At 40.8% G+C, this 23214-nt stretch overlaps 1 protein-coding gene across 2 annotated transcripts in view; it reads left to right on the top strand.

The window, feature by feature from the left end:
• The window catches only part of galnt2 (UDP-N-acetyl-alpha-D-galactosamine:polypeptide N-acetylgalactosaminyltransferase 2), a 72741-nt gene that overhangs the window by 40514 nt on the left and 9013 nt on the right, over positions 1-23214 (top strand). For both annotated transcript variants that reach the window (XM_074666306.1, XM_074666305.1), the window contains exons 2-12: positions 847-934; positions 6183-6336; positions 10033-10131; positions 10233-10300; positions 10384-10449; positions 10549-10670; positions 13544-13631; positions 14465-14552; positions 14665-14768; positions 16292-16418; positions 21335-21427. In XM_074666306.1, the coding sequence (XP_074522407.1) occupies positions 847-934; positions 6183-6336; positions 10033-10131; positions 10233-10300; positions 10384-10449; positions 10549-10670; positions 13544-13631; positions 14465-14552; positions 14665-14768; positions 16292-16418; positions 21335-21427 (1097 nt within the window). The remainder of the gene's footprint in view (positions 1-846; positions 935-6182; positions 6337-10032; positions 10132-10232; positions 10301-10383; positions 10450-10548; positions 10671-13543; positions 13632-14464; positions 14553-14664; positions 14769-16291; positions 16419-21334; positions 21428-23214) is intronic.

Below are 23214 nucleotides of genomic sequence, written 5' to 3'. Positions count from 1 at the left end.
CAGCCTTTCTATGGTGTGCTCAATACCTTTTTCCTGTGTTATTGTACTTAACTCCACCTAATCATTATTTATGGACTTGAACGGTGTGATTTCTTTTCATGTGTGGATTATTTGAGTTGATACCAATGTCTGGTAGAAATTTCATTTGAATTTGCATCTTTGGAAATAAATGTAATGAGAAAAAAGTTGATGCATTCAATACTTGTTTTCCTCACTGTATTTACAAATTTTAATTATTTTTCATAACATTTAGCATTGCATAAATAAAAGAGCCAAATTAGAAATCAACGACAAAGCAGGTAGAGAGCTCAGAGACTTCAGTATCAGCGCAGCAATACATTGTTTTAGTAATGCAGAGGGTATCAGATGTGCATGGTGCCATTTTCTCTTGAAGAGCTTTGTGCTGTTTCTGAATATTGAGTCATTTTGTTACACAGTCTGTCCACAAGCACAAAGAGAGGCCAGACCGCCCCATGTGACCCAAGGGTAGTGACTAAGCTGGATACGTAACTTAATTGTTGTTTATTATAAAAGAAAAACAGGAATTATTATTAAATTAAGAGCTTATTTTCATTGTTTTTGTTATCTTCAAAGTCTGAAACCTCTGTAAATTCATAAACTGAATCACCAAAACGCGTCTCTCAAAACACACGTCTGCTTTACAGTGTGACAGTCTAAGTAATGCTTTAAATTCATCTGCCAAACTGGTCACATGACTCTCCCTCAGTCTTGCACGGGATGTGTTTCAGCTGATGTCCCTGTTTACGTGTTCTCAGATTCCTCTGTGTGTGTCATCTTGGTGTGCGTGCATGCGAGGACTCTGACGGTTTGTTTTGTGTGTTTCAGGATGATTGGGGCTCCAGTGACTCGTCCAGCAGGGGAAAAGCTCACAACGCAGACGATAAGTCACACAGCCTGGAAACTCTGCCGCCAGGTAGGAAACTTCACTCAGCATCATGCTCCACAACCTCTCTGAACCCGGGTCTTATGACTTTATGAGCAAGTCAGGAACTGATAAGATAAGATAAGATAAGATACATAATAAAATCTATTTTTTTGTTGTATCTGTTTTGTTTGATGTTTGAAAAATCCACTGAAACAAATCTCATCATATTTGAGTTGAGGATATTTGACAGGATCACCCTCAGGATCTGGAGAGGGTTCAGTTTCTCATTGTTTGAAATAAAAGGCAGGACAAATGCTCTCCAGCTGTAAAACATGTGCACAACAGGCATTTTACGCCACAGTAATGTTTCCAGAAACTTCTCCCGATGACTATCCCACAACCAAAACCATTTCCTTTTAGAAATGTGGTAACACAGTGGCAGAGCTGCTGAGTGTTTATTACCGGCAGAACATGAACATCCTGAGCTTCTTTAACCTTCACATGTGACAACAACCTCAGAGGAAGAGATGACAATTCAATACACCCAGCAGTCTGATGCAGGTTTCCAATGCTGCAACTCTAAGATTATCCAAAATAATTCAAGGATCTGTTTTAATCTGGCCACAAACCCTGCTATGCGTCTCCACCCAGACTCAGAGAGACAGTGTTTCCAGCAGGGTTGGAGAAAAGTCACAGCAGCAGCAGCAAGAGCGTCTGAGCCGAGATTTCTCATTCAGATGCCACCCTCAGCCCCTCCCCTCTCAGGCTGTGACCCGCCAGAGCTGAACACATACTCTCTTATCTGATCCGCAAGTGGAAATGCAATCCAATTTGAATTTTGAAGTGAGGAGGATTTCAACTTCAGGGTGACTTTATGCGATGGCAACGATGGCAGAGTGTCACAATCAGCCAAACAAACATGAGAGGAGGAGAAGGTAGGAGAGGAGGAGAAAGAAACAGGGGAGGGGGAGGAGAAGATTGAGAAGAATTCATGGAAGTGTGTGTGAGCTCAGGGTGTTCAGATTGTTTTGATGTTATTGCTCGTAAACATGGCAGTGCACTAAGTAAATCTTGTTTTATTCATTAAATTAGAGGTATCTGTGTTCGCAGGTATTTAAAGTTTGTTTTGATCTATATTCAGCCCAAGTTGACTGAACATTTTATACAATAAATCACTGGATGTCATAATTTCACACATTCTTTTCACATGAATTGTGAATTAAGTGAACATTATCAACACACAAAACATGAACAATCCCTTAATGGAACTTCAACTTTAACTTTAACATCTGTCTAAAAAAACTGTATCAGTGATTAACATTAGTCTCTTACAAGTAGATCAGGAAGAAAGCTGAGGAGACTTATGCCTTATTAAGTGACGAGGGGACAGAGAGGACTTTACTGCTTGTTCTTAAAAGATGAAAGTGAAGTCAGACACAACTTTATTTCAGAAACAATTAAAGGTCTGTCTCTTGTTGACGCTTGTCCCAAGCAACAGCAGGGTGAGTTTAAAGACTGAAACACTGAACAAACTTTGTTTGAGGCCTGCCCCTCCAATGTGCCATTAACCAATTGAGAAGATTTTTGGGTGACAATCTCATTTCAGAAAGTCTTGTTAACATCTTGCATTTTTAGGACAGACTTTTTTGAAGAGTTCACTGATTCAAGGAGTTCTTCAACTTATGAAGTAGGATCAGACCTTACCTGACACATCAGGCCACACAGCCTCTGGTTACGGACCCTTGTGATATCACACATCGACTACTGCAATTCCCTCCTAGTGGGGCCCAAAACAATATGTCACCCCACTGTTAATCTCTCTTCACTGGCTTTCAGTAGCAGCTAGAATCAAATCAAAGCTCTTCTTCTGGCTTACAAAACATTGACATGAACAGCTCCTGCCTACCTGGGGTCCCTCATCCAGGTCTACAGTCCTTCTGGCCCACTACGCTCTGCTTGTGAAAGACGCCTGGTGCCCCAAATCACTAGCCAGACTCTTCTCCTCTGTTGTGCCCAAATGATGGAATGAATTACCTAACGCTATACGATCCACAGAGTCCCTTTCTACTTTAAGAGATGTCTGAAAACTCATCTGTTTAGGGAACAGTTGCGCACTTAAGCTGACCTGTCTCCTCTTTGATTTTTTCTTGATTTTTCAGCACTAATTACTGAATGTGGTTGAAGGTTGAAGTATATTGTTGCAACAACTAATTGTAGTTTGTTGGCTAGATTATTCTACACTACCTTAAACAAACCAAAAAATTCCTGCACTTAATGGCAGCACCTGCAGCCAAATAACTTGTATTAATTTCCTTCTGTCTTAATTCTTGCTTGTGTTGTACGTCACTTTGAACAAAAGTGTCGGCTCAATGAAACTGTAGAACTGTATGCAGCGGTTGAAAATCTGCTCGGACATCCAGCATTGTCACTTAACATCCATGTTTAAAATGTAGGAAAGCGTGATACTCCCTCTTTAGAGTATTTAGGTAGTTTTTCAGGTTAACAAACATGGAATGTACATGGAGAGAAAGTCTCAGCTGGTTTTAATTTTGCTACTTTATCACTGGCAAAAATTTTGCTGCAGGACTGTAGGGGTGTATCCCAGGACTCTAGCGTTACTTTTTCAATGAATAAAATAAGACGGATGTGTGCTCGAAGTGTCAGCGTCGGGTTCATGGTTTGTCCAGATTAAGTGAGCGTCCTGCCTCGAACCATCAGTTGGAAACCTGACAGCTTCAAGGGATTTCCAGAAGCTGCTGCAGCAAACATACACGGCCAATCGGCAGCTGTAGATGAAGACGGCGAGGTGATGAGAGGTGAAGACTGTTGAGGCCAGCAGATCACCAGCTTGTGTAGATAGTTACACCAGCCAAATAAGTCTCAGAACATATGGGAAAATATCAGCAGGGTCCATGTGCAGAGTGAGAAAGTTATTCTTCTTATAGCAAGAAATAGTTACCAAAAGAAAATGATTTCCAAAGCTTCAGTTAGAGATTATTAAAAAGTGAGGTTGAAACATTCATTGGTTTAACCTCACTACATTAATTACTCTGTGACACTAAACAGAGATATCATCAAGGACATCTCACACACACACACACACAGCAGAGTCTCAGAGGTGCTGTTTTACAGTCACAGGCAGATCATTGAGAGCTTCAGCTAATTAGCATGCCAGACACTTTCATATGCTGTCAGGGCACACATGTATTCAGCAGTCTCTCTCTCTCTCTCTCTCATGTGTGTCCGTCTGTCTGCCTGTCATGAGCACTCCCATCCATACTGAGCGATAGTGTAATCTCATGCTGCCATATGCTTAACACAAGTCATTAGCATAGCAGCTGCACCCTGCTAATTTGAAGCATTATTATTGGTGTGTGTCTGTGTCTCAGTAGTCTGTGATAACTGTGAAATTAAACATGACAACTTTCTCTGTTTACTGCGCAGTGATCTCGGTAATCTAGACAGACAGACATTGTGTGTTCCTGTGTGTGTGTGTTTGTCTCTGTGTGTGTGTGTGTTTAATATTCAAGCTCATGTTTCAGGCTGCAGCAAATTGCTAAATTTAGTATGATTGTTCTTTTCTCACTCAGTGCAGTGAATAATAAACGCTCTTTTGTGTTTTTCTGGCTTTGCTCGAGTGTTCTGGCCTTGCCTGCTTTACTCTGCTCTGCATATTTTCTGATGTATACAGGGGGCATAAATCTCATGTCAGCTCTCCTCGTACCGTGTTGCTGCCTTGTCAAGCGGCGAGGTTTCCTTCCTGTCAGTCATCAGGAATACTTGCATGAGCCAAGCTGCTGCCTACATTTCACATTCCCACTGATGATTAAGCCCATTCATTCCTCAGACACATTTTTAGCCTTCTTCAAGGTTCAAACTTTCCCTTTGTTGGCAGCTTTTGATTTTTGGACATACTTTGTGTTTATTGAAAACAGTGGCGTTAAGAATGAGTTGCTTATAAAAACATGAGCACACAGTTTGTAGTGTTCAGTGCTACTGTGTAATTTTTTTTCTAAAAGTGGGAACACAAAAAAAAACAGCCCAAATACCTAATGCAGTCTTAAGATAAACCCCAACCTGTAAACATGGCACAGCAGCATGTTTTTTTTTATATTTTTGTTTTACTGAACAACCCACTTTCGTATCCCAAAATAAGAATTTGATGCTCATTGAGGACAGAATATTTTAGGATCGGAAAGATTTGAAGCCTCTTTTTCCCCCCACGTAATTCAACCGATCCTTACACACCTTTTCACCAGTAGCAGCTGCTGGTCAGTCAAGGAGGGGAAGCTCATTTTTTTCCGGCCGACATCATAAATTTGTTTATTTATTCAAACGTAAATTCTGCCCTCCGTTCCTTTTCAAGGAAATTTTTTGTGACCCTGTCGTACCAACCAGGTGTTTTTTTCCAGGGATTTTACCAGTGTTTTTTCAATGGCCGGCAGAGCTAGACTGCTTAAACGGCCCTGGCCCATTGTGTTACAGGTGTAAGACTTGAGCCACTTTAAACAGGAGGAGCTTCTCTCTACACCTGGAGGCTGTAAGTGTGAGTGACAGAGGGAGAAGCTCCACAGCTGTAGCTGTAGCTGCTTATTGGTGAAAAGAGAGAATCTTTAAACACAACGCTCGTCGTTTTTAAGATAAGTAAACTCACTGGGGATCAATAAAGCCACCGAATCAGTCCAGAACAGCTGAATGTATAACTCAGAAGATGCTCCGGTGTAGGGCTATACTTCAAGATCGCTGACTGGCTCATTTCACTGTCAATCAAAAAGGGATTCGGCCTCAGACAGATCATCCAATCATCATGCAGAAGCCCAGCGTCCAGGCCAGCCCACTGCCTCGTAGACCCCCAGAGACGCTGAGCGTCCGAGGGCGGGAAAAAGCCCAGCGTTTATCCAATGACCATCCAGTTTCCCCAGTGGAACAATCCACTCTACGCTTCCCCACTGAAGTCAGAAGATGCTCAGCGTCCGACTGTGTTAAAGCGCTGAGACGCTGCAGGGATGAATGAGAAGGAGGTGGAGCCAGTTACCTGTGATAGGAAGCTGATTCTGAACAAAAGAGGAAGGAATTTTAGCGCATATTTTGTCAATGAAATGTACACACAGCAGAACATATCACCACGTTTTTTTAGGGACAATTTTAGGGGAAGCTGAGCTTCCCTTGCAGTCTTAGAGCAATCACCACTGCTCTTCACCCCCATTCCAGTTTAAAAAAAACAAATAAGATTTTTAAAAATATAGTATATAATTTCTTAGTTTCTCTAATTGTGCTTGTGTTTATGTGTGCTCAGGTAAAGTGCGCTGGCAGGATTTCGACCAGGATCTGTATGTTGGAGCCACAGTGGTCCGACCGGGTCAGGATCCGTATGCAAGGAACAAGTTCAACCAAGTGGAGAGCGACAAACTCCGTATGGACAGAGCTGTGCCTGACACAAGACATGACCAGTAAGTTTAACAACACATACACAGTGTTATTGTCCATACAGCTCCAGATCACAGCAGAGGTAATTTGGAGTAAACCTTCTCATTAATCAGGTCTTAACCTTGTTTTTTATTTATCTGACTAAATAGCCTCATGTTATTCATCTAATTTACATAACGCTATATCATTTGTCCAACGCGTTCACAACGTTCACAGACACACAAACACGTGCGCTCATACACACACAGACAAGCACACTCCGTTTTGCGGACAGAGAGCTGAAGAAACCACAACAAGAAACATCTTCCTAGAGTGCTTTCTCTGTGAAAATGCAACACTTGCTCTCCTGCCCAAGACTGTAAACCTGGGGAAAACACTGCATACATATAAAAAGCGAGTGTAATTGCCTGCTTTCTAAGTGTACATCCTGTCCTGTGCTGTCAGACTGTTTGACTAATTGGTACACGCCGGATAAGATCTCTGGAAAACTCCCTCTATTGTTGTCTATCAGATGAAAGCAGGAAGTGGCAGCAGAGCGAACACTCACTAATCACTGTCTGCGCCATTCATAAAACAAACCTCTGGCTGCCATTGTTCGGCCTGTTAATTGACAAAGAGAGACAATTAGTTTGGTACAATTTAAGATGATCTTAAGGAAAAATATGAAGCTTAAATGAGCTTTATACTTGCTAATTATTTTTTTGGCAGAATCTGTGTCTTTAACTGAAATTAAAAAGCAGATGCTTCAGTGTATCTCCATCTGATTTGTGGCTCAGTGTTGAAGATGATCAACAGAAAGTAAGACACAGTTTGAAGGAAGCAGATGTAGATTTTTCTCCTGGAAAAACAAAACAGACATGTTCAGAACAGACTGAGAATTATTACAACACCTTGGTCACAGTGGTGACCAAAATAAAACTAAATTAAAGTGTGTTGTAGCTGTCTATAGGGGAGATGTTAGTGCAGCCTCCTCACTCTGACATCTCTGTTAATGCAGGCTCATAGAGTCCTGTGTCTGTGTCCGTGTTTGCTTCAGGCTATTTGTGTGTAACATGATCAATAACCGAGTAAAGACATTGATCGCTCCTTTGGGATCAGTAAAATACATCTTGTTCTTGTTCTGTTCTTGCTTTTATCTTTTCCTTCTTCTTCAATTCTCTGTGTACATATTCTTCTTTTTGATCTTTTTGCAAAATATGTATTAATCACTGTTGTGTTTCAACAGAAAGAGCTAATAAATAGGTCACCACTCTTCCTACACTCCAGTTCTTTGTGATAAATTATTGAAGTGATGCTGATCTGGCTTTTATAATCTGCTTTTGACGAACACGACAAGCTTCATGCAGAAACAGCTTCAACAGTGTGATTCAGACCGTGTTGTATGAGCCCCTTTAAAGATGATCTGTTTCTTCAGTATGGAAGCATATTAAGGACAAAATTCAAATGAAAATGCAATAGAGAAATTACTTTTTCATTTCAAGAATATAGGTGCGATATTTGAGTCATAATTAAAACTAAATGTCAGAATTATCATTTTCATCTTCAGGATTGCACTAAATGTGACATAAAGTAAAAAAATGAAAACGATATTCAAATATTTGACATTTAATTTTAATAATGACTCAGATATTCCACCTTTTCTCTTGAAATTAAACTGTGTTTCCTGCATTCCTTTTTTATTTTCATGTTTGCATTTTCATTTGAATATTGTCCTGTATACACTTCAGCCGGACAGGAACAAGCAATTTTGACCTCGAACAGAATGTCTTAGCATTAAATAACAGGTTTAAATCTACCAGTCCAGTCAAATATATTGAAATCAGCCTCGGCAAGTTGACTGTAAAAACATTCACTACAAATACATGCATAGCAAACAGAAAACAAACCTGACTGAGGCCATGTCCACACATATTTGGGTATCTGGGAAACCACACGTATCTTTGTATATGTGTAGGGCCTGAAATCCACATGAAACAGCAATTTTGTGTCACTACAAATGTTTTTTTTTTTTTTGTTTTTTTTTGAAAACTCCGGCCAAAGGGAAGATTTTGAATAAACTGAACGGGGTTCATTCTGATTGGCTGGTACTGGTTTCAAGTCCTGTTTGGGCTTGGCTGCACATATTGGTGACTTTTCCCAGTAACAAATGAATGAGGGGGATATTTGTTTTTGAAATACCTGGCTACATGTGCACAAGGCCTTATAAAAAAAAATGAAGGTAGTTTCTACAAGTGTACAAGTTGCACTGCTAATTAAGGTTTTGTGTGGATGAACCTTGCCAAAAACCAAAGTGGAGCACAAGGTCTTTTTCGCCGTTTTGATGAAGCCAACTTTGAATTCTTACCAACACATTCTTCCTCCATGAGCTGAAGCTGCAGCTCTCTTCATGCTAAAAAAGACAGTTTTTTTCTGTTCAAAGAGTTTGATGAATCTACCCTGGAGCATTTCTTCAAGCAAACCTGACAGAAAAAAAGTTTCTGGAGAAGTTCCTGCATTATGCCCCGAGATTGTTTGTTAACTTCAGGCACAAAAATAGAAAAACCTAAAAAAAAAAGATCAACCCAAATATTCATGCAAAAGAAAGTTACAGCTCTTCAGTGGTTTCACTCCTGCATTATCTGAGTGATCCAAAGACTGTATTTATAAAGGCGGTTTGGCCTCACTAATGTATTGACCTTACTGATAGCTCGAGCCATTAGCCTACTAAAAGAGCAGGGATGTGTCTCCCATTGATCTGCAGTCATTTGCACAGCTGGCAGCAGCAATGACTGTAAAGGTTTTACAGAAAAATAAGAGTCTGTTTGGGGTTTTTTCAGGCAGAGCTGTCTCATCGGTGCTTTTAACACAAGATCAAAGGTGTTCTGTAGACTCAAAACACACACACACACACACACACACACACACACACACACACACAGAGGCATATGTGCACTTTCCCACTCACTCGCTCGCTCAGTGCAGATATCTATTTTGTGCAAAGAGAAATGTTCAAGATTTCATTTGGAGATGAATGCAGCTGTGTGTTGATCTCTCCAGAGGAAGTTACTTTTGCAGATATACTACAGGGACAAAATGATCACACAAATTTTACACAATGACTCATTCAGCAGGAGCGTGTGCTGTCCATTCAGTGTATTATAAGACTGAGACTGTACCTTCATACTGTACATCTGGAGTTTCTCTAGGCCTGATAGAAAAGACAAAACATCTACTTAAAGTAAAGACAAAAGTTTGGTTAAGAAAACATGCCCTTCAAAACATGTATACAGGGTGTTTGTTCTTGCAATATGTGAATTTCCATTTTCCCTCCCCTCATCCTCCCTTTGGCTCCTCGTCTCATGTCGAGTCCTTTCATGTGTGTTCCTCACTTTTGAATTGGGGTCAGTGTTTGTCTCACACACATGTACACAACCTGCTGTTTTATTTTTCTGCCTCCCCCTGTGGTCTGCAAAGCCTGCTGTCAATCCCAGCTTCAGCAGAGCATTACTCACTGTGTGTGTGAGTGTGTGTGAGAGTGAATGACAGTGTGCAGAATTGTAATTTATTGTGTTTTTGAATTCAGATTCTGTTCATGCAGGGATCCTAGTTCAAAGCTTTGCTCTCATATTCAGCTGAGTTCATGTGTGTAGAAGTGTTTTTGCATTCGTACACTTTGAGACATTTAGAGTTTCTCCTTTGTGTCCGTATTCCTTATACCTTTTGTTTTTATATGTGTGTAGTTGCAGACATAAACAGTGGAAGTCGGAGCTGCCAGCCTCCAGCGTGGTCATCACCTTCCACAATGAGGCTCGTTCTGCTCTGCTGAGGACTGTGGTCAGGTAGGTGAATGGTGTGTGCTCCGATCTTTGAAACATTTTTTTAAGTCCACCTCATAAGTGCTTTGAATCTTCTTCTAAATCTTTTCTTTTTGTCTGTAAAGTGTCCTAAAGAAAAGTCCTGCTCACTTAGTCAAAGAGATCATTCTGGTGGACGACTACAGTGATAACCGTGAGTAGACGTTTGTAATCAGTGAGTAGATGCATCTAGCAAGCGTGTATCTTTTGGTCACACCTGCTTCATGTGTGTTTCAGCGGAGGATGGAGCACTGCTTGGAAAAATTGAAAAGATTCGGGTGTTGAGAAACGACCGCAGAGAAGGTAACCGGAGGGAGAATAAAAAAAGAAAGTTTTAGATAAATTTAAATTACTCATTTTATTCTGTTTTTTTTTTATCTCTTGTTTCTCTTTTTCTTCTAGGACTGATGCGATCCAGGGTTCGAGGTGCAGATGCTGCCACAGCACCGGTCCTCACTTTTCTCGACTCCCACTGTGAATGTAACGACCACTGGCTGGAGCCACTACTTGAAAGAGTGGCAGAGGTAAACACACACACACACACAAACAAACACACATTAGTTGTATGATTTAATAACAAAGTATAACACATTAGAAAAATAAAAAAGACAAAAATTCAAACTCAAACAGTAAAAGTATTGTATGAGCAGGGAGGAGCCAGACTCTGGGGTGGATAAACTGGAGCTCTGACTTTTGCAGGAGTGTCTATAAGTAAATGCTCACTGCCGACATAAAAAAGTAGAATTTATCTCACCTCTTCTATCATCTGCTTTCACTTGAACTATCACACAATTACCCAAAGGTGTTATATTCCAGTGTATTTTTTTTGTTTTTGTATTAAAAACTAATGAAACAGAGACAATAATTAAATCAACCTTATGTAAATCTTTAAAAAACCTGTTCAACATCACATTTTGCAGTTTATAAAACATCCTAGTTGTCTTTTTAGCAGTGTTTCGAAGATCTGAGATCAGTATCCATGCAGTGATACGAGTGGGCAGGATGCCTCTGTGCTGCTGAGCTCCCTGAAAGTGGTCTGAGGGGAAGGGGTGCAGACTATTTCAGAGACTAATGTAAAGCTGGAACGTTTGTAGAGAAGTCCACCTCTGGAGCTCTGAGCAGATCATTATTAGGAGGAACACAGAAAATAGGAAACTTTTTCAGCCTGTGTGTTTTATTTGTGGAGATTATGTGCTTAAGTTTTTGACTGTGGATTCTTTTATATGATACTTCATCTGAACTAGTCTAACACCAGAGTCTATAAGCTGTTGTTTTCAAGAGATGTAAATGGTGCATTCTCCTACTTAACATCATGTTGTCTTAATCAAGATCATCACATTGTTTAGAGAGTTGATTAAAGCCAGAATCACGTCTTTAACTACATGTCTTAATATTACTATAGTTTGCTGACCGTGGCATGCTCCTTCATTTTTGCAGTCGGTCAGAAATACTGTATTTTAGATGAAGTAAAATTAAGTTAACTTTAGTGTGTATCACACACGCACATGGTCCGCCTATGTCATCGTGACGCGTTTGTTTACATGAAGCACGATCTCATCAGAGTCAACACAATGAGACACAGAGAGCACTGCAGCAACTTTAGAGACTTTTAATAAGACTTATGGTAAGTCATTTTCGCCTGACACAGCCCTCTAACATCCCTCTAACATCCCCGCTTTGTTTAAAATGATTGTCGTGAGATGCGCTTGCGGTGATCATATGTCATGAATCGCACGCGCTGTCTGCGTGCTTGTGCTCGCGCATGAAGTAAACCGTGCTGAAACCCACCTCTCCAAAGCGTGCCAAAGCAGAGAAGTCAATTGTGCTTTAGCACGGCACGGTTTGCCAGTGTGACCGCGTCCTAACACAGAAGTGGTTTTCTTCATTAGAAAAAGGAGTTAGGAGTCCCTTACTGTATTCATATTCTGAAAAAGGGCACCAGTGTATTTTCTGAATTGAAAAAAGCAATTTAAAGGCATTCATCCAAAGTACAGAAATGTAGATGTTTGCCAAATTTAGCTCATAGTTATTCCTCTGAAATCTCTGGGAAAGTCTAAAAAAAAATACAGAACAGAAAAAAGACAGTCATTTTATAGAACTGGATGTGCCACAAAAATATTTCAGAATTACCACCTTTGCTGCAGAAACAGCCTTTATTTATTTATTTATAGTCCTTCTCAGTGTGCTCGTACATTTAACTCTGAACTGTGCTTTTGTGGATTTCAACCAGCTGCACAACAGAAGTGTTGATTTAAAGAAGAAATGTTTCACAGCGATCAAATAGTTTCAGAGAAGCTATAATGTAATACTTATCTTTTGAAAGAAATGTTTTCTCCTTCCACACAGGGGCCGGGGGTCACCCGCTAAACAGTCAATGAACTTAGAGTCAACCACTGACATCACAAACAATAAAACTCCTCACACATCCTCTGTAATAGGAGGGTTTGTGCATGTTTATAAAACACACAGGAGCAGTCCTTTTGTGTGATCCAGCGAGGTTCAAAAGTAACACTTCATATTTACTGAAAAATGTTGTTTTGTTCAGCCTTCAGTCTCATTTATTCAAATCCTTATGACGTTATCAGTTAGACCACTTTAGTGATTTTAAGCAGCATTTGATTTAACAAAACTCACCCCTCAAAGTTTAATGTTTCCTTCTCTTCTAGGCAAGACAAACTCTCAAAAATCCTTAAACCTGAGCTCAGCTTGGCTACAGATTGACTGTGTTGATGTTTACAGAGAAGTCTTTCCATGTTGACTGGAAAGGGAACTTCTTGATTAAACTTGATGTCAGTCTGAAGTGGGACACTCTCTGAAAAATGGAGGTCGTCCTTTAAATATTTATCCAATAAGTTCTCATTCTGCATTTGATCCTCCCAAATGTGGCATTTTGTCGTTCCCCAGTTAATAAACGCCTGGAGCCAAATCTGAAACATTTTGCTGTCACTGTAATTGACTTTGCGTTTCTTACTTTGCTTCAGAAGATTTCTGAATAATAAATCACTCAGTGACAGGAGCAAAGATAGAGTCTGTGTGGGTGAAATCTCATGTTTCATATCAAGTTGTCTCAGCACAAAACAAATAAACTCAGTCAGTACCGCGGGGGCTTGTTTCTGTTATTGTCACTCCGGCCACTTGAGTAATCCTCCCTCTGAACTACTGTATGATGTAGCTCTGGAGGTTTAAGCTCTGATCTTAATCTGCTGGGGGAGAAAACAGAGCTGCTTACTTTCAGTGCTGTTTTATAAACACAAAGAAAGTAAACTGGACGTATGAATCACTGCTTTGAAAGCTGGTTGACTCACTAATGGGCAAGATTTCTTGTCTTTTTCCATTCCCAGCACGACAGGAGCTATAAAGTCCTAACTGATCATTTCACTTCCTCTTCCTTTCTCAGGATAAAACACGAGTGGTGTCGCCCATCATTGATGTCATCAACATGGACAACTTCCAGTACGTGGGAGCCTCAGCGGATCTAAAAGGAGGTATGGTGTATAAGTAGGGGTGCTGTTTTGTTAGGGATGTTGTTTTTTTTGCTTTCTTGAGCTCATCTTCATTCACTTTCTCCAACCAACAACAGCTGGTCCTGTTTGTCACGCTAAATTAGCCCTCTGCCAAGTCCAAACTCAGCATGTTTAGTTTAACTGGGCATAAACTGTGATGTGAGGCTCCTCATGCTGCATAAATTCAGATTTTGTTGTGTGTGTTCTTCACTGACATAGGTTTAGACCTATTCCTATTCCTTAACTTGTCATATGGAAGTCTTAACAATATAGCTTGTGTCAAATAAAGCTCTCTGCACAGTTTCTCTGAAGGTCATTTACAGCCTAAAATCAACCATTTGGTAAATGCACTTTTACTGTCTGTTGCAGTACTTTTTCTTCTCCCTTTTTGTAATAAATGAATTAATGCTGATTAGATGCCAAGATTGATAAATGGATTTACGAAAACACCAGAGGATTAATAGTGAACATAATAAAATGGACCCAGAACTAAAAATGTTATCTTTCTTTCTGTAACTGAGTGTTTTGACACACAGAGGAGAAATGAACACCCTTAAGTTGTCTGCAGTTCACAGAGTTAGTTTATGGCGTACGTTGGCACATCTACACGTATGTTGGCACACCTACACGTGTCATGTCAGGCTCCAGCGCTGGCCTCTCTTAACACTGACAAACAAGTGAAAGCAGACAGCTGCTGATGAGCCCAGACACCTAATATGAACCTGCCAAATCTAATTACGCAACCAGTCTGCTACTTAATCCCAATTTATGGCCCTGATGGTGTTGTTTCGTCCTCTGTGGTTTTATTTCGGTAGGTTTTGACTGGAATTTGGTGTTCAAATGGGACTACATGACCTTGGACCAGAGACGCGCCAGACAAGGCAATCCTATCGCCCCCATAAAGTGAGACAGATTAACCCACGCTTCCACTCAAGTGATCACACACATCGGACACACTTTTGTTGCCAATGTGCTACCAACTACTAATCTAATTCTTTGTCCCTGCCTGCTGTAGGACTCCGATGATAGCAGGAGGTCTGTTCGTCATGGATAAAGAGTACTTTGAGCTGCTGGGGAAGTACGACATGATGATGGATGTGTGGGGAGGAGAAAACCTGGGTAAGTGCGGTGCAGACTAGAAGAGTCAAAGTGGAGTTAAGAGTTCGACGAACCACTGTAGGAAGGTCTCGAAAAAGTTTGACAAAAAATGAACTCAACAAAAGACTTAACAGTCATCATTTACCAACTTAGAGTGCCCATCATAAGTATTCACCCTCTTGGATGCTTTACCCTTTTAGTGCTTTCATAAATCAATCATAGTCAATAAAATTTGGCTTTGTTAAAACAAAAAATTATTGGAAAAAACTATTTAATGTCAATGTGAAAACAGATATCTGCAAAGTAAAGCCAATGAAATAAGAATATATAGAGAAATATAATTCTTTTCATAATTGTTCACCCCCGTCAAGTCAGTATTTTGTATTTTTTTATTTTTATTTTATTTTTATTTTTATTTTTATATTCATTTTTTTGAGGGGGGGGTAATTAAAAAGGGGGTGATTATTATGCAACCAATTATATTTCGTTATATATTTTTATTTCAATGACATTACTTGGTAGAAATCTGTTTTCACTTTGATATTAAATAGTTTTTTCCAATAAATTTTTGTGTTAAAAAAGCCAAATTTTATTGACCATGATTGATTTGGGAAAACACTAAAAGGGTAAAACATGCAAGGGGTGAATACTTATGATAGGCACTGTACACTCAACCACTGTCTCTTTACCTGACGACCATCCTCTGAAGGCTTCTTATCTCAGCTGTAGCAGCTGGCAAACTTAGCTTTGCACAAGGATGGGAAATTAAAAGGGAATAGTTGACCTGCCTTCATCCAGTTAACCTGATACATCCTATGTGTTAAATGTTGTTACCCAGCAGACCCCTCATAGGGCTTGCTGTCCTAGCTGTTTCGACACATAGTTACTTTTTTGAGGCAGTGCACATCAGGCTGCATGTTAAAACTTCTGCATAGATACAGATTATAGTCTCTAAAGACTCTGAAGGCTTCACAGAGGAGCCCTGCTGATGTCTCACACTTAGTTCAGCTCATGAGCTCATTCAGGGTTTCATTGCCAAGTACAGAAAATCCACCGGTGGTCGTGTCTGAATGAAAGAGTCTCTCAGATGACAGTTGATCTTAGAAAATTACAGTGATAATGTGATAATAATCGCAGTCAGTGTTGAGTGAAGAGAACTGTAGTGTGTACAATGGAGATCATTTGCAAACAGAACAAAGATATAATAACAGCTGTGTCTCCCTGGTGCTTTTGTCTGAATTCATTTGGGAAATCTTCTGAGAATAAACAGAGTGATTCATGCTGTTCTGAAGACAACGCAGCGATTCAGAGCTGGATCCACAACTGAGACTCTGAGTCTACTCATTTGGAAAACAGTTATTTAAATACAGGTTGTGCTGGAGAAGGGAGCCTGACAGCGTCAACACCCTCAAACATTCATGAGACAGACCTCTTTCATTCAGCTTATGACAAACAACAGTTGTATTTTTACACCAAGAGCTTGTTGGACCTGACCTAGAAGTAAGTGTGTGTGTTCATTTCTTCATTTCTTTTTGTCTTTACAGAGATCTCTTTTCGAGTGTGGCAGTGTGGTGGCAGTTTGGAGATCATCCCCTGCAGCAGAGTTGGCCACGTCTTCAGAAAACAACATCCATACACCTTCCCTGGGGGCAGTGGGACTGTCTTTGCCAGGTAACACACACACACACACACACACACACACACACACACACACACACACACACACACACACACACACACACACACACACACACACAGTTGAACCAAACACTCGTAAATTATTCAGGCCCCCCCATTCATATCTCTTATTTCAGATGGACCAATTTTTCAGTCACATGTAGCAGAGATCTCTCCCTGATGAGTAGTTAATTGCCGGCTTTTCTCGAAGGACATTAAATATTGACACTTTAGCGTGCAGCACTGTCAGTGTTGGCTTATTAAGTCAAGTTAACTCAACCATACTTAATTATTTTGGTTCTGAAAACATAAAAAACTATACCACGACATGATTATGCCCTGTTGAAAAACTTCTCAGGCAGAAAGCTCAACTGAGCAGATAAGAGAATTTCCCAGCTTGAAAAAAAATCAACACATAGAAGTCTTAAATTAAAGAATTGAATGACCCACAGCTCCTTCAAGGATCTCCTCTTAACACTCCAAGCTGTACCTTGATATAGCATAAACATAAAAATGACCAGAACCAGAGCAGACAGCTCACTAAATGTCGACATGCTCTTATATATATGTTGTAGCTCTTGTCAGTCCCACATGTTGTTGTAGTGGAGATTGCTCTAAGACTGCAAGGGAAGCTCAGCTTCCCCTAAAACGTCCCCCAAAAAGTGGTGATATGTACTGCTGTGTGTACATTTCATTGTCAAAATATGAGCTAGAATTCTTCATCTTTTGTTCAGAATCAGCTACCTATCACAGGTGACTGGCTCAACCTCCTTCTCATTCACCCCCACAGCGTCTCAGCACTCAGCTGACTTCAGCGGGGAAGCGTAGAGTGGGTTGTTCCACTGTGGAAACTAGATGGTCATTGGATAAACGCTGGGCTTTGTCCCGCCCATTGGACACTCAGTGTCTCTGAGGGTCTACGAGGCAGTGGGCTGGCCTGGACCCTCGGCTTCTGCATGATGATTGGATGATCTGTCTGAGGCCGAATCCCTTTTTGATTGACAGTGAAATGAGCCAGTCAGCGATCTTGAAGTATAACCCTCCACTGGAGCATCTTCTCAGTTTTACATTCAGTTGTTTTGGACTGATCCAGTGGCTTTATCGATCCCCAGTGAGTTTACTTTTCTTAAAAACGACGAGTGTTGTATTTAAAGATTCTCTCTTTTCACCAATAAGCAGCTACAGCTACAGCTGTGGAGCTTCTCCCCCTGTCACTCACACTTACAGCCTGTCATAGTCTCACGTAGCAGCTCCAGCTGCTAGCAAGCTGACACGGAGGGTAGAATTTACATGTAAATAAATAAACAAATTTATGATGTAGGCCAGAGCTTCCCTCCTTGACTGACCAGCAGTCGCCTCTGTGTTGCTATGATCATCTTTGGTAATATTTTTATTTTGGGCTGATTTTCTAACCTACTTGTAACACACTTTGTATTTATTTATTTATTTTATAAAATGTGGTTTTAATGACAGGGATATACTTTATGGAGTTTAGCTACAGCTTTGGGGATACACCAGATAATCCAAGTGCCAGCTATTAAAAGATAATGCGGCTGTAATCACAGGGTTAAACTGACTTTGATTTGGAAAGAAAATCCCTCTCATAAATGAAAGATCTGTTTGCTAATACGTGTAACCACACAATCGCTGAGTGAACATCAACAATGGGAAACATGATATATGGAGAGATATGAATCTCTGCTCTGAATCTGTCTCCAACCACAAGAATCCAGCCCTGGAATAGAGCCCAACAAACCCTCAGAGCCCTGATTAACAGCTTCAGCAAACACTTCACAGGGGTCTAAAGTGGCTGTGGTTTCTCTGGACAAAGGAAGAAAGGAAGGAAGGGCATGCTAAGGCATCCTGTGGAGTATCTTTGGAAGAAGCTCATCATTTTTATAGGTTATTGTCTGGGAGTGTCACTCTGGTTGGCTGAGTGATATTTTTGTGAAAGTAAATCCAGTCTGTTGGCTGCAGATAAATAAGACTGAATGTTCTCTGTAGGCGCGCGCTGACCAGCAGAGACGTGAGAAACAAAAGAGGACAAGCCCTCTGAGGTTTCTCAATGATAATCAGAATCTTACTTTAATATGAAAAAAAATCACATTTGTTTTTATCATTTTGGACGTAGATGTGACTAATTTTAGTGTAGGGAACAGGGAATATGGTGTCCTGAACGCGTCTGTCAGTTACATAAAAACTTAAACACACTCTCAAAAGTACTAGTTGCATAACCGTCTCCAACAATCCAAGATATCATTTATTAATTCGATGGCTGAGGAAGTGTTCTCATGTATCAGCTTCAAATATGGAGACTGGGCTTAATGTGTGCGTAGATATTCAGCTCGGTGCATCATCTTGCCCTTCCAGCTGAGTAAAGTCCCAGATACCTCCTTTGTGCCTGCTGCCTGTGACCCTGGGGAGAAACCAGAGAGAGCCTGTTTTGTCTGCTCGGATGACTTTATAATTGTTCTGGGAGCAACATTTCCCAAATTCCCAAGTTGTGTATATTGGCTACGTCTAAACAGCACTATCAATTTTAAAAGGCCTCTTTAGACCACTTCCGAAGCTCCCTCAGGTGTTTTGTCTCTGCTGCTGGGGTGAAAGGGTGTCAGGGTAAACACTGAGGCTTCAGGGGACAACCATGAAAATTCAGTAACGCTGAATAACTAATAATAACAGAATTCTGAAAAGGTCACTGAAGTGGCCTCCAAAATCTGAATTTGAGTTCGTTGACCTCTAAAGTTAATGGTTTTGGGGCTTTCAGTTCAAAATTATAGCGTTTCATTTCCAGAAATATTTAAGCAGAGGCTTTTTTTTTTTCAGGAAAATAACTTGTTGTGGTTTAAAACTGGGACCATTTTCTGCACTAAGTGCAGCTTGTTTGTGAAAATGTAGTTTTTCAAAGACTAAATGTGACACTGAGGTCAGTGATTTGTGCAGCATACTCACACAAAAGCTATTCACTGATGTGTCACGCAGGGACTATAAAAGTGGTCATCGGCCCTTTGGACTTCACCAGCTGGTTTGAGAGCTATTATTTTGAAGTCTTAAGTTTGTTTCTGGAGCTACATATAGACCATGTTTGGACAGGAGAGTGAAGAAGGAGAGGAGTTTGGCATTTTCAGAGGTATCAAAGTCAGTATGTCAGTATGTGCTGGTTGCTCATTTGTTGATGCAGAATTTCTCTTTCAGTTCAATTCAAACAGCTTTATTAATCCCTCTTGGGGCGATTGGTGTAGATCAGTTTGTACACAAGAGACAGAAATGCAAACAAAGACAAGAATACTATTAGATATGAAGATATGGAAATTATCTGTGGTGGTAGATATTTGACTGAAAAGTCTTAAAGAGTCGATGAAGCATTTTAAACTGCCCTGTCCCTCTCTTGGGACAAGTAAACTAAAACACTGACTCCATCCTAAAGGGACAACACAAATGAGTTAATTTTGGGAGCCATGGTATGGGCCAGTCAGTCAGGTTTGGTTCACACGAGCTGTTAGTGAGCAGCCCCCACCTGTTGCTCACAGCAGTCAGGCCCTTGATGATGTGTAACTGTAGTCTAATATAAAAGGGAGAGTTATTTCACATTCCTCTCCTTCTACAAAGCACTGTTTTGTACCAGGCTGTTTAATTGTACGCTAAATGAAAACATGTTGAGGGGCAGCTGTAGAGCTCTCTCAGCCTGAGGGTTGCTCTGTGGTGGACTGTAAATGCACATGCATGATGGGCCTAACATCCTCTGCCATCAGTGTGTATATATATGGAAATGTGACAAGTTGCAATATCCCTTTAAAGGTCTCAAGACTGAATGAGACACACCACACGAGCAGAAGTCTGTTCACCACAAAGTGGAACATTTTTAATTGAGGATCAACTACAGATTTTTGTAAACCCACATTCAATTCATCATCAGATGTTCAGAGCTGTTTGCTTGGTGTTGCTCTCGCATACAAGTTTTGTGGGCTATTAAAGCTGCATGTCATCTACATCTGTGTCTGTAGAAAAATACCTGAGGCCATCTTTCAGTTGTCTCACTTACTACTTCTTATGACAAGGGCCTGTTTCTTGACACTGGGTAGAGCTGTGGGCTGCAGCTTACAAGATTATCAGGCAGTAATCATCCCCGTAAAGGGATGTAAAAGGAGAAAGGCCTGCATCAGGTGACGTGGTGAGCTGTGTACTGGTTAGACTTCGTAGTTTGTCCCTGATTCAGCCAAAGAAGTAATGTCTCATCAGCTGCAGCAGAGGACACTAGGATGTACAACTTATAGAGAAAACCAATGTAGAAATTACCAGAAAGTGAACAGACTGTAATTTCTTAAACTCCTGTGGACAAAATGGAAATTTTAAGAAAAATATTGAACATCATTTCAGCACACACACATTCACATGCTCAAACAGAATGCAGCAGCCAGAGAAACAGGGACAGCCACTAAAACATGTTAAACCAGAGGAACTCTGCCCTCTTTTGGTGGAACAGATACATGAAAAACTCAGAGGTGCGAGAGGGTGAGCTTTTTTATCTCGCCAGTGCCGTGTGTCTGCTACTACCACACACACACACACACACATACACACAAGCACTTCCTGGAAATGTTTGGTTATGTCTGGGCACAGCTCTCATGAAACACTGAAACAGTCTGCCATATCTGTAATCCTAAATCTGTCCCTCTGTCCCTTTCCCCTCCATCTCTACTCAAATGTCTCAATCTGTTTGTGGATTTTCTTCCTCCACAACTCTCCCTCTTTGATTTCATTTCCTTCTCCATCCTGTTTTGCTCACCTGCTCTTGTTCTACCCTTACACTTACACTTGTCCTACTCTTTTTTGTTCATCACACTGCTCCTCTTTTTGAGTGTCTCATCCACACTCCCCTAATTTTTCTCCTTCCTTCTCTCCTCTCTCAGGAACACGCGGAGAGCAGCAGAAGTGTGGATGGATGAGTTTAAAAACTTCTACTACGCAGCTGTCCCCTCAGCCAGAAACGTTCCCTATGGAAAGTGAGTACTGTGAAGCCCAGCAGGAGCCAGACTGTGTCATGTCGTTGGATCATAGAATTACAGAGGCAGCTACATAAAAAGGCATGTTAATTGGATTGTCAATTAGCAATATGCCATCTGTAAAGAAGTCATTTACACATTTTATGGATGTGACATGAGGCAGTTAATGTGGCTTAAAAAAGGGCAAAAAGCCAGTGCCTGATTTGCACTGATCCAAAGGCTGCCGTAATATTTGACATGCTGAAAGGATTAGTGTTAGATTATGACGGCATGCGCTGAAGTAGAGGAACATGATGGACTGAAACATCATTTGTTGAGGGGGAGGGACCAGATGGACAGTGCCAGGGATGAAGGAGGAAATGGTTCCAAAACAGGCAAGTTAGGGACCGTTCCTAAATGTTTGACAATTAAACTCATGTCCATAGATGTAAGTTCAGCATTTTGTTAAACCAACAAATAACTGTTGAGAGTTGACATACAGTTTGTCTGATTTTAGGTCAAAGGTCCCATATTCTGCTCCTTTTCTGCAGTTTAATATGGATCATTGATGTCTTCATGAAATGGTAGTAACATGTTTTGGTCCAAAAAGCCAGTAAATCAAGCACAGCAGCATTGTTTCCAGGCTCTCATAGCCCCTCTGTTCAGAACGCTCTGATTTAGTGGGCGTGACCTTCATATGTAAATGAGCCACCGCTGATACCGCCACGCTCTTCTGCGTCACTGAGAGCGGTGCCACGAGCTCTGAGTGCACAATGTTTAGAAAACAGTGAAGCCCATTTACCGTAACATTACAGGCTAAAACAACAGGCTAACCGCAGCTACAGTTAGCATCCTGAAGCTAACACAGAAACAGGGGGGACACTGAGGAAAAGCTCTTACATCTGCTCCACAGCACACAGCATTTAAAATACTCACATTTCCAGGGTCTGAGGTTTGTTGGTGGATGGTTGGTAATGCACCTGGATTCAGGACCAGTCTATTTGCTAGCCCTCTGTTATACTGTCCAAAGTTGGAAAAGCAGTCGGCCGTGAAGTGACTAGCACACACATGCACGGTTTTACTGAGTGTAGCTGGCACATTTCTTTGATAAATGAACTCTAGCCACTTAGTCTTTTTTTCTTCTGAGATGGGAAGCTTGTGCATAGAACCATGTGGCTGTTTACAGCCAAAAACAGAGCAGTGATGGCTTTTCAACTTTGGCATTCAACTTTTGAGGGGAGTGAGCGGGGAGGGGGTGCAGGGGTTTCTGCTCTGGTGGACCAATCAGGTCAAACTTGCTCCTGATTGGTCAAAAAAGGGAATCACTGACGTCGGCAAATCCCAAAATCCAAACAGCTCGTTTTAGGTCAGGATTTTACATTCACAAGCACTACTAAGTACAGGTTTTGTCATTAAATATCACATTTTGTAGGTTGAGAGGAAAATAAAAGACCCACAAATTTCACTAAAAGACTTAATAAAGTGATTTTTGCACAATATGGGACCTTTAAGTTTGTGTTTCATACATTGATTTTTAACAATGAAGAATGATGGGTCTCTACCAAGGGGCAACATCCGGTTAGTGAGAATGAAGCTTATGGAGAAGTGCTGTAAGTAACTGTTCGTTGAGAATCTGCTTGGTAAAATGAGGAGGTGTCATTATTCAGTTACTCCTCATATTAATAACCTAATGGTCAGCTAACTGCTCCTTGCTCATGTCTGTGCCACTGACTGGGTTGAGTCAATGACAAAAGGCTCTTGCCGTTTGGACACATCCTCAGAGGAAAAATGTGTGAATCACATGTGAG

This window comes from Halichoeres trimaculatus, unplaced genomic scaffold, assembly GCF_033239565.1.
Source record: "Halichoeres trimaculatus isolate MK-OKI-2021-1 unplaced genomic scaffold, fHalTri1.1 fHalTri1_scaffold_3, whole genome shotgun sequence".
In the NCBI taxonomy this organism is placed as follows: Eukaryota; Metazoa; Chordata; class Actinopteri; order Labriformes; family Labridae; genus Halichoeres; species Halichoeres trimaculatus.
Note: the sequence above shows the minus strand (reverse complement) of the source record. Positions and strands in the feature narration are given on the sequence as shown.